This window comes from Crocuta crocuta, unplaced genomic scaffold (genome assembly GCF_008692635.1).
Source record: "Crocuta crocuta isolate KB4526 unplaced genomic scaffold, BGI_CrCroc_1.0 scaffold90, whole genome shotgun sequence".
NCBI lineage: Eukaryota > Metazoa > Chordata > Mammalia > Carnivora > Hyaenidae > Crocuta > Crocuta crocuta.
Genome location: NW_027527449.1, coordinates 4,541,494 through 4,554,538, shown reverse-complemented (window position 1 = coordinate 4,554,538; position 13,045 = coordinate 4,541,494). Strand labels below are relative to the sequence as shown.

The window sequence follows — 13,045 nt, the reverse complement described above, 5'->3', positions numbered from 1 at the left end:
TATAGCCTGTTTTCCTCTTCTTTAATTGTATTCCCTCCAGGAGAACTTAAACAACATTCCACTTCCCTTCCCTTCTGAACGCTGTGGCTCTGTGGACGGTTATCACATGCCCAAATCTCCTTCCCCAGCCTCTTGAATGCCTTTCCTCTCTGCCTTCTGGAACCTGAGAATTCTCACTCCCCTCGCAAGCCTCCTCTGAGTAGAATCAGGTCATGTTCTCCCTACCTCGTGCTGGTCATTTCGTCTGTCTCCAGAAAAGCAATTCAAACAGGAACTCATTTATAAACAAAAATACTAGAGCAATGAAAATACTTTGAGCAGTTAAAATAAGAATTTGTCCATGGTGGCAAACTTCTCAAGAAGATTGGAACATGATGGCCTTCTTGCCTACCTTGATGGCCCAGAAAATGTGAGGGACGTGGACACTGTACATAGCCCACAAACTTTGTGACTTTGGAGAAGTCAGTTTACTTCTCTGTGCCTGAGTTTCTTAATTGATAATAGGATTATGATGGTTTGCCTGTCATGGTCATGGGTGGAAATGTTAAAATATCTTACGTGAGTAAAACATTGACTATACTGACAGAGTATTTTGAGGCCCTTGGGAAAACATTGTTACTCCTTTACTATTTCCATGTGTTTATTGGTGCCAGTTTTCAGGGATAGTTCATCCAGTCAGTTGCCAATAGAAGTATAAGGCCAGTTCTCTTTAAAAGTAGGGGAGGGCATTAGGGGCATTCAAATTAAAACCACAGTGAGATACCACTACACACCTATCAGAGTGGCTGACACAGAAATACGGTGGTAACACCAGAAGCTGACCGAAATGTGCATAAATGAGATCATCCGTACTTTGCTGGTGGGAACGTGAAACAGGACAGCCACGGCAAGCCACAGTTTGGCAGTTCCTTATAAAATGAAACATGAAGTTGCCATATGATCCAGCAATTGCACTCTTGGGCTTTTATCCCAGAGAAATGGAAACTTCGGTTCATACAAACCCTAAACACACATGTTCATAGCAGCCTTATTTGTAACAGCCAAAACGTGGAAACAGCCTCCTTCCCCAGCCTCTTGGGTGCCTTTCCTCTCTTCCTTCCATGGGTGAAGAGTTAAACAGACCGTGGTATATCCACACCATGGAATATTACTCAGCAACGAAAAGGAACCAACTTTTGTTAGACACAGCAACTTAGGTGAATCTCTAGGGAATTACACTGAGTGAAAAAAGCCAATATAAAAAGGTTACTCTGTGAGCTCATTTATGAAACATCCTTGAAATGACAAAAATTATGGAAAAGGGGGACAGGTTAGTGGATGTCAGGGATTAGATACCTTGGGGAAGAGAAGCTGAAGGAAGGTAGATACAGCTATGAAAGAGTAACATAGGAGACGCTTGTGATGATGGACCTGTTTTGTATTTTGATTGTGCTGGCAAACATGAAACTCCACATGTGATAAAATTGCATAAAGCTAATTGCGCACATGTGCGCGTGCACACACACACACAAACACACACAGGAAAACTGAAGAAATCTGAACAAGATGTGTAGAATGTTATCAGTGTCAGTATGCTGGTATTGTACCTATAGTCTTAAATTTTAATTTTTTAAGTTTATTTATTTTGAGAAAGAGAGCACGCACGCATGCGTGAGCACAAGTGGGGTAGGAGCAGAAAGAGAGGGGAGAGAGAATCCCAAGTGGGGGGCCTCGAACTCATGAACTGTTAGATCATGACCTGAGCTGAAACAAAGAGTTGCCTGCTTAACTGACTGAGCCCCCTTGGTGCGCCAGGTATTGCACTATGGTCTTGTAGGATGCTTGCGTTGGAGGAAACCGGATAAAGGGCACACAGGATCTATCACTTCTTCCAACTGTATGTGAATCTATAATGACTCCAAACTAAAGGATGTCATTAAAAAGAAGTTGAGGCAGGATTCGGAACCAGGGTGGTCAGAATTCATCTTGTCCGTGTGCTGGGGAGCTGGTGCTGCTAATCTGGTTGGGAAACCATTCTGATCCGTTGTTCCGATATTTCATCCAGTGGTCACGTTGCCGGCAGGGCAGGAAGGGGCTGGGACCGTGAACAGAGCCCCCACAGCTGGGTATGACACAGTAGAGCGGATTTTGGTGGTCCTTTCTCCTTAATAAGATTTGATAACGTCTCTCTGGACCCAGGACCTGGAAGATGGCACAGCAGCTTCCCTCAGAGCAAGAACAGAGGAAAGAAATGGGTCAGGTTCAAAGCACCATCTTTCGGGCCCAGGGGCTAGGTCTGGATGCAGCCTCTGGACCTGCAGGCTTGGCTGTGACTGGATTGAGGTTGGGACTTTGCCGCATGTAAGCACCATTGGCCAGCATGCTGGAAATAGCCCCGGGGAGCCGGCTTACTGGCAGGCTGCATCGAGGAGACATTAACCCAAAGCTAAAGCTGTTTTTCAGTTTCGTGGCTGATGACACGTGGTCACTGAGAATCGACTCCTGACTATTCAGCTCTTTGGGGGAAGGTTTTTTTTTTCTTGAGAACATATGTTACAATCGTGATTCAGGCATCGGCCCATGATGGATGTCTTTTCTTTGAAGTTGTAGGACAGTCGCATCTGGACAGCAACATTGAGGATCAGGAGATTGTCGCAAACCCTCCGGACATTTGCCAAGTTGTAGAGGTGACCACCGAGAGTGACGAACAGCCGGTCAGCATGAGCGAGCTCTACCCTCTGCAGATTTCCCCTGTGTCTTCCTATGCAGGTAAGGGGGCAGGAGGGGGGCCCTGGAACTGGGCAAAGATCAAGTTGGGGCAGCCCTTCAGGGTGGGGCCACCCGCTTCTCCACACAGCAAAGAACCTCTCCTCTATCCTGGGAATTATTCTGGCTTTATTGTCTCAGCCAACTTCTCCTTGGGTACTTTTGTTCCCAGAAGACTTGGCCACAGCATTTCTTTACTTGATCGCCCATAACATCTTCGTGCATGATTAACAAATAATATTTCTTTGGAGAAGTAGTTTTTCTAAGTCTGTTTTATTTGCATAAATTATCAGGAGTCTGGAAGGATGTTTTCAGTGGAATCTGAGTTTAGCCAAAAGCTGGATAGAACTTTGGGGACCATTTCTTCCAGCTCCTGCATTTTTAGAAGTGAAAGCACTTGTTCTAGGTCACATGGCCAGTGAGGTTTTGGGTCAGGACTTGAACTCAACCTTGAGATCTCGACCATCATTCTATTCCAGCAAGTTTACTTGTTTCCACATGTCTTCCCCTTCTTTTCCAATTCAGTAGAGCTTCTGATCAGGCCAGGTGACTGAGCCCATATCTGATTCCCCAGGGAAGGGCCACAGAATTAGAACCCGATTAAGTTGGTTCTTCGATCCTTATAGGACAAACCAATGACTCCTTTATCTGCCAACATTACATTATATACTCTCTGGTGATCTCTGTTTAATTTTCGGGGGACTCGATTATAATTAGGACATATATATCCTGAGTCAATGTTATTGCTTGCAAACATTACAAAAAGAAAGCAGAGGCCCTATCATGAATAACTACAGTCAGCTCCCATAAATGTTCAGGAATCCTTCCCAGTGTCCTTTAGTGAGATGCCGCTCCCGTGACTGGCACACAGTCTGTGTCAGAATTGGGCTGATTTAAATGACAGGTTCTTTGTGAATTATCAGCCACTAACCTAACCATTTAGTTCCTGAACATCAACTTTCTGGGTTTGTTTGGTTTTTTTTTGCTTATTTTCAAAAATCGTGGCTAAATAGACATAACACAGAACTGACCATTTTTGCTGTCTTCACGTGCACATTTCAGCGGCAGTAAGTGCTTTCACAGCGTTGTGCGGCCACCCCCATCATCCATCTCCAGAACTCTGAAACTCTATCCCCATTAAACACGAGGTCCCCAGCCCCCTGTCCCCAGCCCACCAAGAGCGACCACCATTCTACCTCTGTGAATTTGGCTACTGTGGGGTACATCATGTGAGTGGAGTCAAATAGTATTCGTCCTTTTGTGATTGGCTTGTTTCCTTCATTGTCCTCAAGGGCCTAACTTTCCTCCTTGCTGGGAACATAAGATGAATGTGAGATCAAACCTTTCCTGCAAGAACCTTCTAATCGTCAAACTGGATAAGCCTGTTATTAGTTATTTATTTGTCACATTTTGAGCTCCTGCATGTGCCCTTTATGGTCTTTGCTAGGCCTCAGTAAGAATAACTACTATTGGCTGCATGTTTATCGTGCCCTGGGAACTGGGCTAACTGCCTGGAATCAGCTGACTTGTTTGATTATGAGAACGACCCTGTCAGCTTGGGTATTCTTGTTATTCCTGCTTTAAAAATGACAGCACTCAGGCCAATGTGGGTAAAGCATCGTATCCAGGGACAAACAACTGGTAAAACAGATAGAATCCCCCTTCACGTGGTTGGCGCCAAAAGCCTGTTCTTAACCCTCACCTCTCCACTGTTATGCTGCCCTAGACAGCTGCACAGAGCTCTTCCATTCATTGTGCGTCCACAGACGCGATCCCGTTCGGTGCGCGCCCACGGTCCCGATCCCGTTCGGTGCACGTCCACAGCCCTGATCTCAAAGACCCACCAAAGACACAGAACAGCATGTTTATGCCTTAATTTTGCAGTTGAGATAACACTAGGTTACTTTGCTTATATTTACAAAGCTTTGGCTAGAAATGTGTGAGTTTCTTCTACATCATGTAGCTACAGGCATTATTCCACCCCTTGTGGGTTTTTTTTCTTTTAAGGGTTGTAGTTTTAGAATAGATGTTTCTATTTATCTGTTGAAGACTTTCCTAAGGCTTCTTGAGGATTCTGGAAAGACATTGTCTTGCTGTTCTGCCTTCAGTGGCATTTTGCCTAAGCAGAAGAATCCCAAGGACAGCTGACCCGTGCAGAGAGAAATGGAAATTTCATTACCCTTTTCAGGACATTTGCATAGATTTGAAAAGAAGGATTCCAGTGCCAGACTGGCAGGCAGCTGGGGGGTGTTGTCGGAGCCTGGCTTTTCTGTCTGGCCTTTGGTTCTTTCCGTTGTTTTCATTGTCTGAATTCTCCAGAACCTTTTAGAGTGAGGCTTACTGGCTAGAGCCAAAATGTTTCATCACGACTGCTTTTCCAGAGCTTACAGACGTGAAATGTACCTGTTACACACCGTGACTGGTTTAAGTCTTTTCGACAGTTTTCCAGCTTTCTGCTAAAAAGGACAGCTTTTTGGTTGTAATTCACCCTTCTTACTTTATGTTCCCCCAAAGAATAGGCTGTTTGTTTTTTAGTGATAAGATTCCTTTGCTTGGACTGAAATTCAACTGAACTTCGACTTCCTCCAGCCATTTTCATTCACTTGTTTAGGAAACTGGTATTCAGAGGCTGTTATTTGTTAGTTTTTACCCTCACTGATCATTGAAATCTCATCCAGTAGTCTTACAAAACCGCATTCAGTTTTGCAAGCCTGTCTAAATTTTGTGGTGAGCAAGGAAAGAGGCAGTTTCTTTGAGTGGAAGTACTTGTGTTGGATGTTTGAAGACAATATAAAATTCTCGCTGGGTTTTTAAAACTCTCACCCTGGGGAGAGATAATCCCAAAGCCCAACCTTGGGAAGCTCTGGAGGACGGTCATTTTATATTTAAAGGTTTACTATAAGGTGGCCTCTTGGATGATGTATGGTTGGCACCAGGATTTTATTAGTAAAAGAAAGCCATAGCAATATTTTGCGGAGGGCTGGACGAGAGGATGGAGAAGAGTTAGAGCAGAGAGTCTAAAACAAAGGATTGAGTGGTTATAACCAAGAGAATGGAGATTGCCTACTGACCAGCAGCTGACAGTAAAGACATTGGGTCCTTATGGAAACCATAGTAGGGTTGCATTTGGTTGAGTGGGGCAAAGTGCTCTGAAATTAAGAACACTCTGATTTGAATCTTTTGATTGAACTTTCCAGTGAGTTGAGCCAAGGAGGGAGGAACAGAAATCCTTGTCAATCTTATTAATAAAGCTCATTAAATGAAAATGTACCAGAAATGTACCAGCGTATCCGCATGCAAAAAGGCTTTAACATTACACATATTGTGTCCCTCCCCATAATGTTCCTGAGGTGGTTGGACAGTAGACATTGGGCTGCAGTGGAGTGGCAACCCAGGACTAGTGTCATCCAGGTCTAGCTCTGGAAGAATCTCAGAGATCAGCCATCCAAAGGTTGGCCTCCTCCCCATCTCCCCCCGCCCGCCCAGTTACTTTCAGGGAAGCTAAGGCCACAATGTTGACACGAGTTACTCACATACCTGTTACTGCTCTGCACATACTTTCGACTTAATCCCTAGTGTTGTCAAGCAACTCCAATTTTTTTTTTTATTCCATTGTATTCACAACCAATGAAAACCCCAAATCCAAACTAATCAGAAGGGAAAACAAAGTAACACTGCAGGCTGATATTCGGCAGTAGCATTTACCCAGAAGCAGAAGCTCCAGTGAACACATTTGTCCTACAAGAAAGGATCTTGGGGCACCTGGGTGGCTCAGTCAGTTAAGTGTCTGACTTCAGCTCAGGTTATGATCTCACAGCTTGTGAGTTTGAGCCCCGCGTCAGGCTCTGTGCTGCCAGGTTGGAGCCTGGAGCCTGCTACTATGGAGATATTGCTATATATTGTTATGAAATGCACTTACTTCAGAAGCAGGTGATCTTAATCTAGAAACCACGCTCTCGACTGACATTTGCGTTAAGTTCAGAACATGTATGTCTTTTCTGGTCCCAGACCATCTCCCTGAAGTTGAACACTGGGTACTTAAAGGCAGTTAACATTCTGATGATGGTCATGGGCTGTGCAAGGTCTTACCGAGGAGTCTACTCAGGGTCTGGCTTCCAACCCACCCTGCAGCTGGCGCTTGGGCTGTGGCGGAACCCCAGGACCTTGATGGTAACTGCTCAATTTCACATTTTTCCAGACGCCAACACAGGCCTGTTGGCGTCTGTTTTTATTTTGAGGGGAAAGGAACCGAAGATGGCGGCATTTACGGAGGGTACTTAGGAGCAAAGGGGTCTAGACACGTAGGAAAGGAAGAGAAACCTTGGCTTTGGAGCACAAAGAAAGCTAAGCCTAAAAATGGAAAGGGGATCTTGAAATTTCAGCCGGAGCAGCAGGAGAGGCTTCAGGAAGCAGGGCTGCTGTGTTCGGTGCCCAGGGCCCTGGGCTCAGACGCGCAGTTTTGTTTTCTCTCCCCTGTGCTGACTCAGGCCACAACTCTGGCAGGTTTCTCAACATCTCTGTTCCTCATTCTTCTTGGGAGTGGCAGTCCTGATTCCTGCCTCCTCGGGAGACTGAGCTAGCCGAGGGTTACGTGAGCAGGGGGATTTTCCTTTTCTGTTGTTTTTAACTTGTTTTTGTGTGGAAACGTTTCTGGTGCCTGGTGTCACCAGTTTGTGTTGACAGCCAGGGTCGTAGGCGGCCGAGGCTGGGCCTTGTCCCGGCAGCTGTTGCTCCCAGGTGGAGTCTGCTCAGTCTGATGAGAGGAGAGGCCGCCAGTTGCTCCTGGTCAGCCCTCGGGGATCACCCATGCCCCCTGCGGGGGTGGGGGGGCTGGGGGACATCACTGGAGAACAGCGGCTGATCCAGGTGTAAAAAGGCTCCACAGTGGGCCCAGTGTGGTCAGCATTCTTGATGTCTGGTTAAGGAATGAACCTGTGGCTCCGTTTATCCATTTGTTCTTCAACCTTGACTTCATCGAGATCCTGCTCTGTGGCCAGTGCTCCGGGTGGGTGAAAAGGTTCCATCTGGGATGGAGCCATTGGGTCCTGGCTGTGCCACCCACCAGATGTGAGACTGGGGGCCAGTTCCTCAGTAGGTTTAGGTTGGAAAGAGGCGGAGGGTGCTAGAGCACACGAGCTCTTCTGCATAAGGGGGACAGGTGATAGGAAGCTGCTCCCTGGCTGACGATCTCAGGGCTGAACGAGACCTACGTGCCAGGATGCCAGCACGGCCGCCACTCGGCTCTCTTGTCAGTGTCGTCATTATGCTTCCCCTAGGCCTGGTCTGTAAATGAATGACCGAGACTCCGAGATCTCTAAGGGTCAGTGTTATTTCTCTGCCCTCTGTGCTTTCGCTTCTTAATGCTATGAGCACCGTAGAGCTGCACACCATCATTTTTTTATTTAAAAATATTAAATTTTTTCACCTAAGAAATTTAACTAATTATCTGTTTTTAAGTTTTTAATTTTTAATTTATTATTTTAAAATACATTTTTAATAATTTTTTTAAATTTTAACTTAATTTTCCTCTTTATTTAAAGAATCTTACGTGTACAGGTGATATGTACTCAATCATTTGCTATTGACTTTGACTCTGTTAATCTAGCGTGTTGTGCAAATCCAATGTTGAGGAAGGCTGATGAGCTCAGGACAAAGGCGTGCTATCGTTTATTGAGTGTAAGCCCCATGCTAGGCTTTTCCCCACACACCCCCTCACTGATTCATCACTTAATCCTCTTTGGGAGAGGTCAGTACTCCCGTTTTACAGATGAGGAAACTGCATTTTGTGAAATTCAGTAACCTGCTATGTCTCACAGCTGGCAGAATGGCAACCTCATTGGTTATCTATCGCTGAGCAACAACATAACCACAGACTCACTGGCTTAAAACAACACACATCTATTATCCCACCCCAGTTTCTGAGGATCAAGAGCACAGGCACGGCTTAGCGGCGGTCTCTGCCCAGCACATTGCCTGCACAGACCTGTGGTCAAGGTATGGTCCAGGACTGCTAGCTCATCTGAGGACGGAAGTGGAGGAGAGTCTACCTCTAAGCTCACATGGTTTCGGAGGGAATGTAGTTCTTTGCAGGTTGGCAGACTGAGAGCCTCGGTTTCTTGCTGGCTGTTGGCTGGAAGCAGCTCTTACATTTTGGTCATGCAAGCCTCTCCCAACATGGTTGCTTGTTTCCTCAAAGCCAGCAAGGGAGAAAGTCTCCTCACGGGACAGGATTCCGTCCTCCTTAACATAACCGTACACATCCCATTGCTCACTGTGTTCCGTTGCTTCAAACCAAGTCTCGGGTCCCACCTACACTCCAGAGGAGGGAATCCCAATGAGCAAGTAAACACCAGGAAGGAGACGAGGATCCTGCGAGCCCCCGCCTAAAATCTGTCCACCACAGTAGCCCGGGTGGGAGATGCAACTCTCTAAACCCAAAATAGAAGTATGCAAGGGACATGAGATAAAGGACCAGATCTGAGTAAGTGGGGATAATCCAGAAAGGCTCTGAGTCGGGACTTGAGTGAACGGACAGGAATTGGAAGAAAGCACGAGTGGGGCGCACGGATGGATCAGCCCTGAGGAAAGGGGGTGAGGCGGCCGCAGCAGAGAGCAGATTGGCACCCTGGGGACCAACACCCCATCCTGGGAGGTAGCGGCCATGAGAAAACATAGCCTGGCCCCTGGAAAGGGAGCTACCCCCAACTCTAAAACTTTTCTCGGAAGGGCTAAAATCAGAGAAATAAAATCCATGGTAGCATCTCCCAAGTTCCAAGTGCTTATTACCCTTACAGAGGGGGTGAAGAGGAGTTCACGGACCCATTTCTCTTTTGGAAAAAAAAGAAGTGCTGATATATTTATTAAACACTGCCTGAGCCTCACGACAGTTTGAGCGGCAGGAATGATGGCCCTGTGTTTTTCTCTCTGTGAACAGAAAGCGAAACTACCGATAGTGTGCCCAGTGATGAAGAGAGCGCCGAGGTAAGCATGGCAGCCGCCACTCGGCTCCAACCGACGCTGTGGGAAGCCATTCCCAACCAGCACCTCGGTGTCCTTGCTGCTGGTTAAGCTGCTCTGCATTTGATCATGAGTTTTCCTGGAGGATTGTGTGTGTGTGTGTGTATGTGTGTGTGTGTGTTGTTGCAAAATATACATTACATGAAATTTGCCACACTTTTGGAGTTTGGATTCTAAATTTAAGCTTTGGGAACTGAACGGGAGGAAGGAGAGTGAGATGTTACTATTAGAGAAAGAGGCTATGACGGCAGGAAAAGGAAACTAAAGTGGAGGCCAGGAACTGTTGATATTCTCACCACTATAAACATCCCAGTTCAGCGGCAGAAATAGAACGTCCAAGTGGCCAAGAGCAGTGACCGGAAGTAACTGTCAGAAAGTGCTAATAAGCAAATGTATCTCCCACCTTTACCTGGAGTCCCCTCTCTCTGTGATCAATGCCCAGAGGCTAGCTGTGTGTTCAGTCTGGATTCTTAGTCGCCTGCTTCCCACTTCCCTGCTCGAGGCTGGGCTCACACAATGGCAGGAAATGTGAAGGAGAGCATTCCTGCTAATGGCCTGCTTTATGTCTGTGTTTGCGGTAGAAAGAGAGAGATTGACTGACTAATGGTTGTTTTAATTCGTCATTTCCCAGTGTACTAAATACTTCAAGTAGAGTCCAGGAATTCTGCAAAGACAGGAAGCGTAGATGCTGGCATGCCAAACCCTATTTCTTCAAGGTCAGAAATTCCAGCTCATCCTTTGAGCGAAGTCACCCCGGAGGCCCCCTATTTGCTTGGCACACTGGAGCTGTAAGCTGTCCTCACTGGAAGGGCTTTCACCCTCCGAGTTCCTCACTTCCCTTTCTCTGAAAATGCAGATTGACTCAAAGATTGGATTGGGCCAGGAGTGAGGAACCAAGTCTCTATGACACACCAGCCATGATGACCTAAAACCTACCCAGTGATCAGGCTGGGTGGCCGGAGGAGAGGGAACCAGAAACCCAAGTTGCTGCCTTGTTTTCCTGCCTTCATAGAACAGTGTTGGCTATTTTTTTCTGGGAGGTAGCAAATGGGAATTGATAGAAAGGGAAATGAAACCATTGCTTGGCATGTGAGTAGCTGGTATGGATGTCAGCTGAGGGGCGTCGAGTCGCTAAGCTTCTGTTCATTCCACGCCTCTTAAGAAATTCATTTAACACACCAACATGTGGGAACAGTGGCGCCCTTTTGTAGAATGCCATTCAATAGAAGGCAAAGAAAAAAAATTTCTCTCTCGATTATTTTCTTTGAAAGGGACGGCCACACTGGCGGAAGAGGAACATTGAAGGCAAACAGTACCTCAGCAACATGGGGACGCGAAGCACCTACCTGCTGCCCGGCATGGCGACCTTCGTTACTTCCAACAAACCCGACCTCCAGGTCACCATCAAAGAGGAGAGCTGTCCGGTGCCTTACAACAGCTCGTGGCCCACTTTACCAGACCTCCCCCTCCCACCCTCCGTGACCCCAGCGCCCAGCAGCAGTCGGCCGGACCGGGAGACTCGGGCCAGCGTCATCAAGAAAACTTCAGATATCACCCAGGCCCGCGTCAAGAGCTGTTAAGCCTTTGACTTCCCCTGGTGGTTGTTGGGATTTCTTGGCTTTGTTTGGTTGGTTGTTTGTATTTTATTTTTCTCTCTGACACCTATCCTAGACAAATCTAAGGGAAAAAGCCTTGACAATAGAACATTGATTGCTGTGTCCAACTCCAGTACTGGAGCTTCTTTTTAACTCAGGACTCCAGCCCATTGGTAGACGCGTATCTCTAGAGCCTGCTGGATCTCCCAGGGCTGCTCCCTCAAGTTCAAGGACGTCATAGGACCAACACCCCCACGGGCAGCAAGGTGCTGCAATGCCTGCGGTCAAGGCCAGCACGGTGGAGTGGATGCCTCAGAACAGATGAGAAAATGTGAACTAGCTGGAATTTTTTATTCTTGTGAATATGTACATAGGGCAGTACTAGCGACGTTGCAGTCTGCTTCTGCACCTTATCTTAAAGCACTTACAGATAGACCTTCTTCTTGTGATCTTGCTCTATTTCACGGCACATTTCAGCGCCCCCCCCCTTCGCCGCCCTTTGTGTCTGTCCCGCCCCTCGGCCTGGCCCATCCGCTCCCTTTCCTCCTTGTCCTCCCCACAGAGGCTGTGTTCTACATCCCTGAGGAGGAGGAGAAGAAAGAGCTTCTCCACAGATACCCCATTTTTTAAGACTGCTTTAAAAAAAAAAAAGAAAGAAAGAAAGAAAAAGAAAATCTAATCTGCTGTGCTTGAATGCCACGCGGTACAGAGGAAAACTATCATGGAGATATTATGCAAATTCCCAGATCTGAAGACAAAAATATTCTAATTCTAACCAGAGCAAGCTTTTTTATTTTTTATACAGGGGAATATTTTATTCAAGGTAAAATTCTAAAGAAAATATAATTGTTTTTTATCTTTTCTACAGCAAATTTATAATTTTAAGATTCCTTTTCTTGTTTATCAGCAGTTGTTATTACATCCTTGTGGCACATTTTTTTTTTAATTTTGTAAAGGTGAAAAAGCTTTTATGAGCTCATGTAGCAATCAAATTATCCTGTGGATTGATAATAAATGAATATGATATATAGTTAAATTTTTAATGAGCATCATGCCTGACTTTGTCCGTGTCTGCTTGGGGGCACCACCGTGGGACGGGGCTGGCCAAGTACCGTTGCTTCTTGGGGATCAAAACATTCTCCCATTTCAACCACAAGAAACCCTGGGAGTTCTTAACCAGGAGGCCCAAAAGGCCTCGTCTTTCTAGTGCTCTCCCTGAGCTCAGAGCTCACCCTGAGCCTGTTTTATGTGAGCTCCCTTCACACAAGATTGTGTCCGGGATAGGGACTTCTCTCCATTTCACGTGGAAGAAATGGCAACTTAAAATGCCTTTACTCGGGGCACGTGGGTGGCTTAGTCGGTTAAGCGTCCGACTTTCGCTTAGGTCATGATCTCGCGGTTTGTGGGTTCGAGCCCCGCGTCGGGCTCTGTGCTGACTGCCAGCTCGGAGCCTGGAGCCTGTTTCAGTCTGTGACTCCCTCTCTCTCTCTGACCCTCCCCTGCTCACGCTGTCTCTCTCTCTCTCCTAGAAATAAATAAAACATAAAAAAAAAAAATGCCTTTACTCAAGGTCACCTGGGTAGTAATCAAGGGCACGAGTTAAGCCAAGTCTGGTGTGACTGTGGAGGGAGTCGTTTTCCTGCTCCCCCCTCTCCTTCTCTACCTCTGTGCTTTTCCTGTTCTTCCCC

At 46.5% G+C, this 13,045-nt stretch overlaps 1 protein-coding gene across 3 annotated transcripts in view; it reads left to right on the top strand.

The window, feature by feature from the left end:
• The window catches only part of IRF2 (interferon regulatory factor 2), an 85,636-nt gene extending 73,236 nt beyond the window's left edge, over positions 1-12,400 (top strand). For all 3 annotated transcript variants that reach the window (XM_077761991.1, XM_077762009.1, XM_077761999.1), the window contains exons 7-9: positions 2,584-2,748; positions 9,680-9,726; positions 11,034-12,400. In XM_077761991.1, coding sequence (XP_077618117.1) covers positions 2,584-2,748; positions 9,680-9,726; positions 11,034-11,342 — 521 coding nt within the window. In that variant the 3' untranslated portion in view covers positions 11,343-12,400. The remainder of the gene's footprint in view (positions 1-2,583; positions 2,749-9,679; positions 9,727-11,033) is intronic.
• Positions 12,401-13,045: the final 645 nt, after the last annotated feature.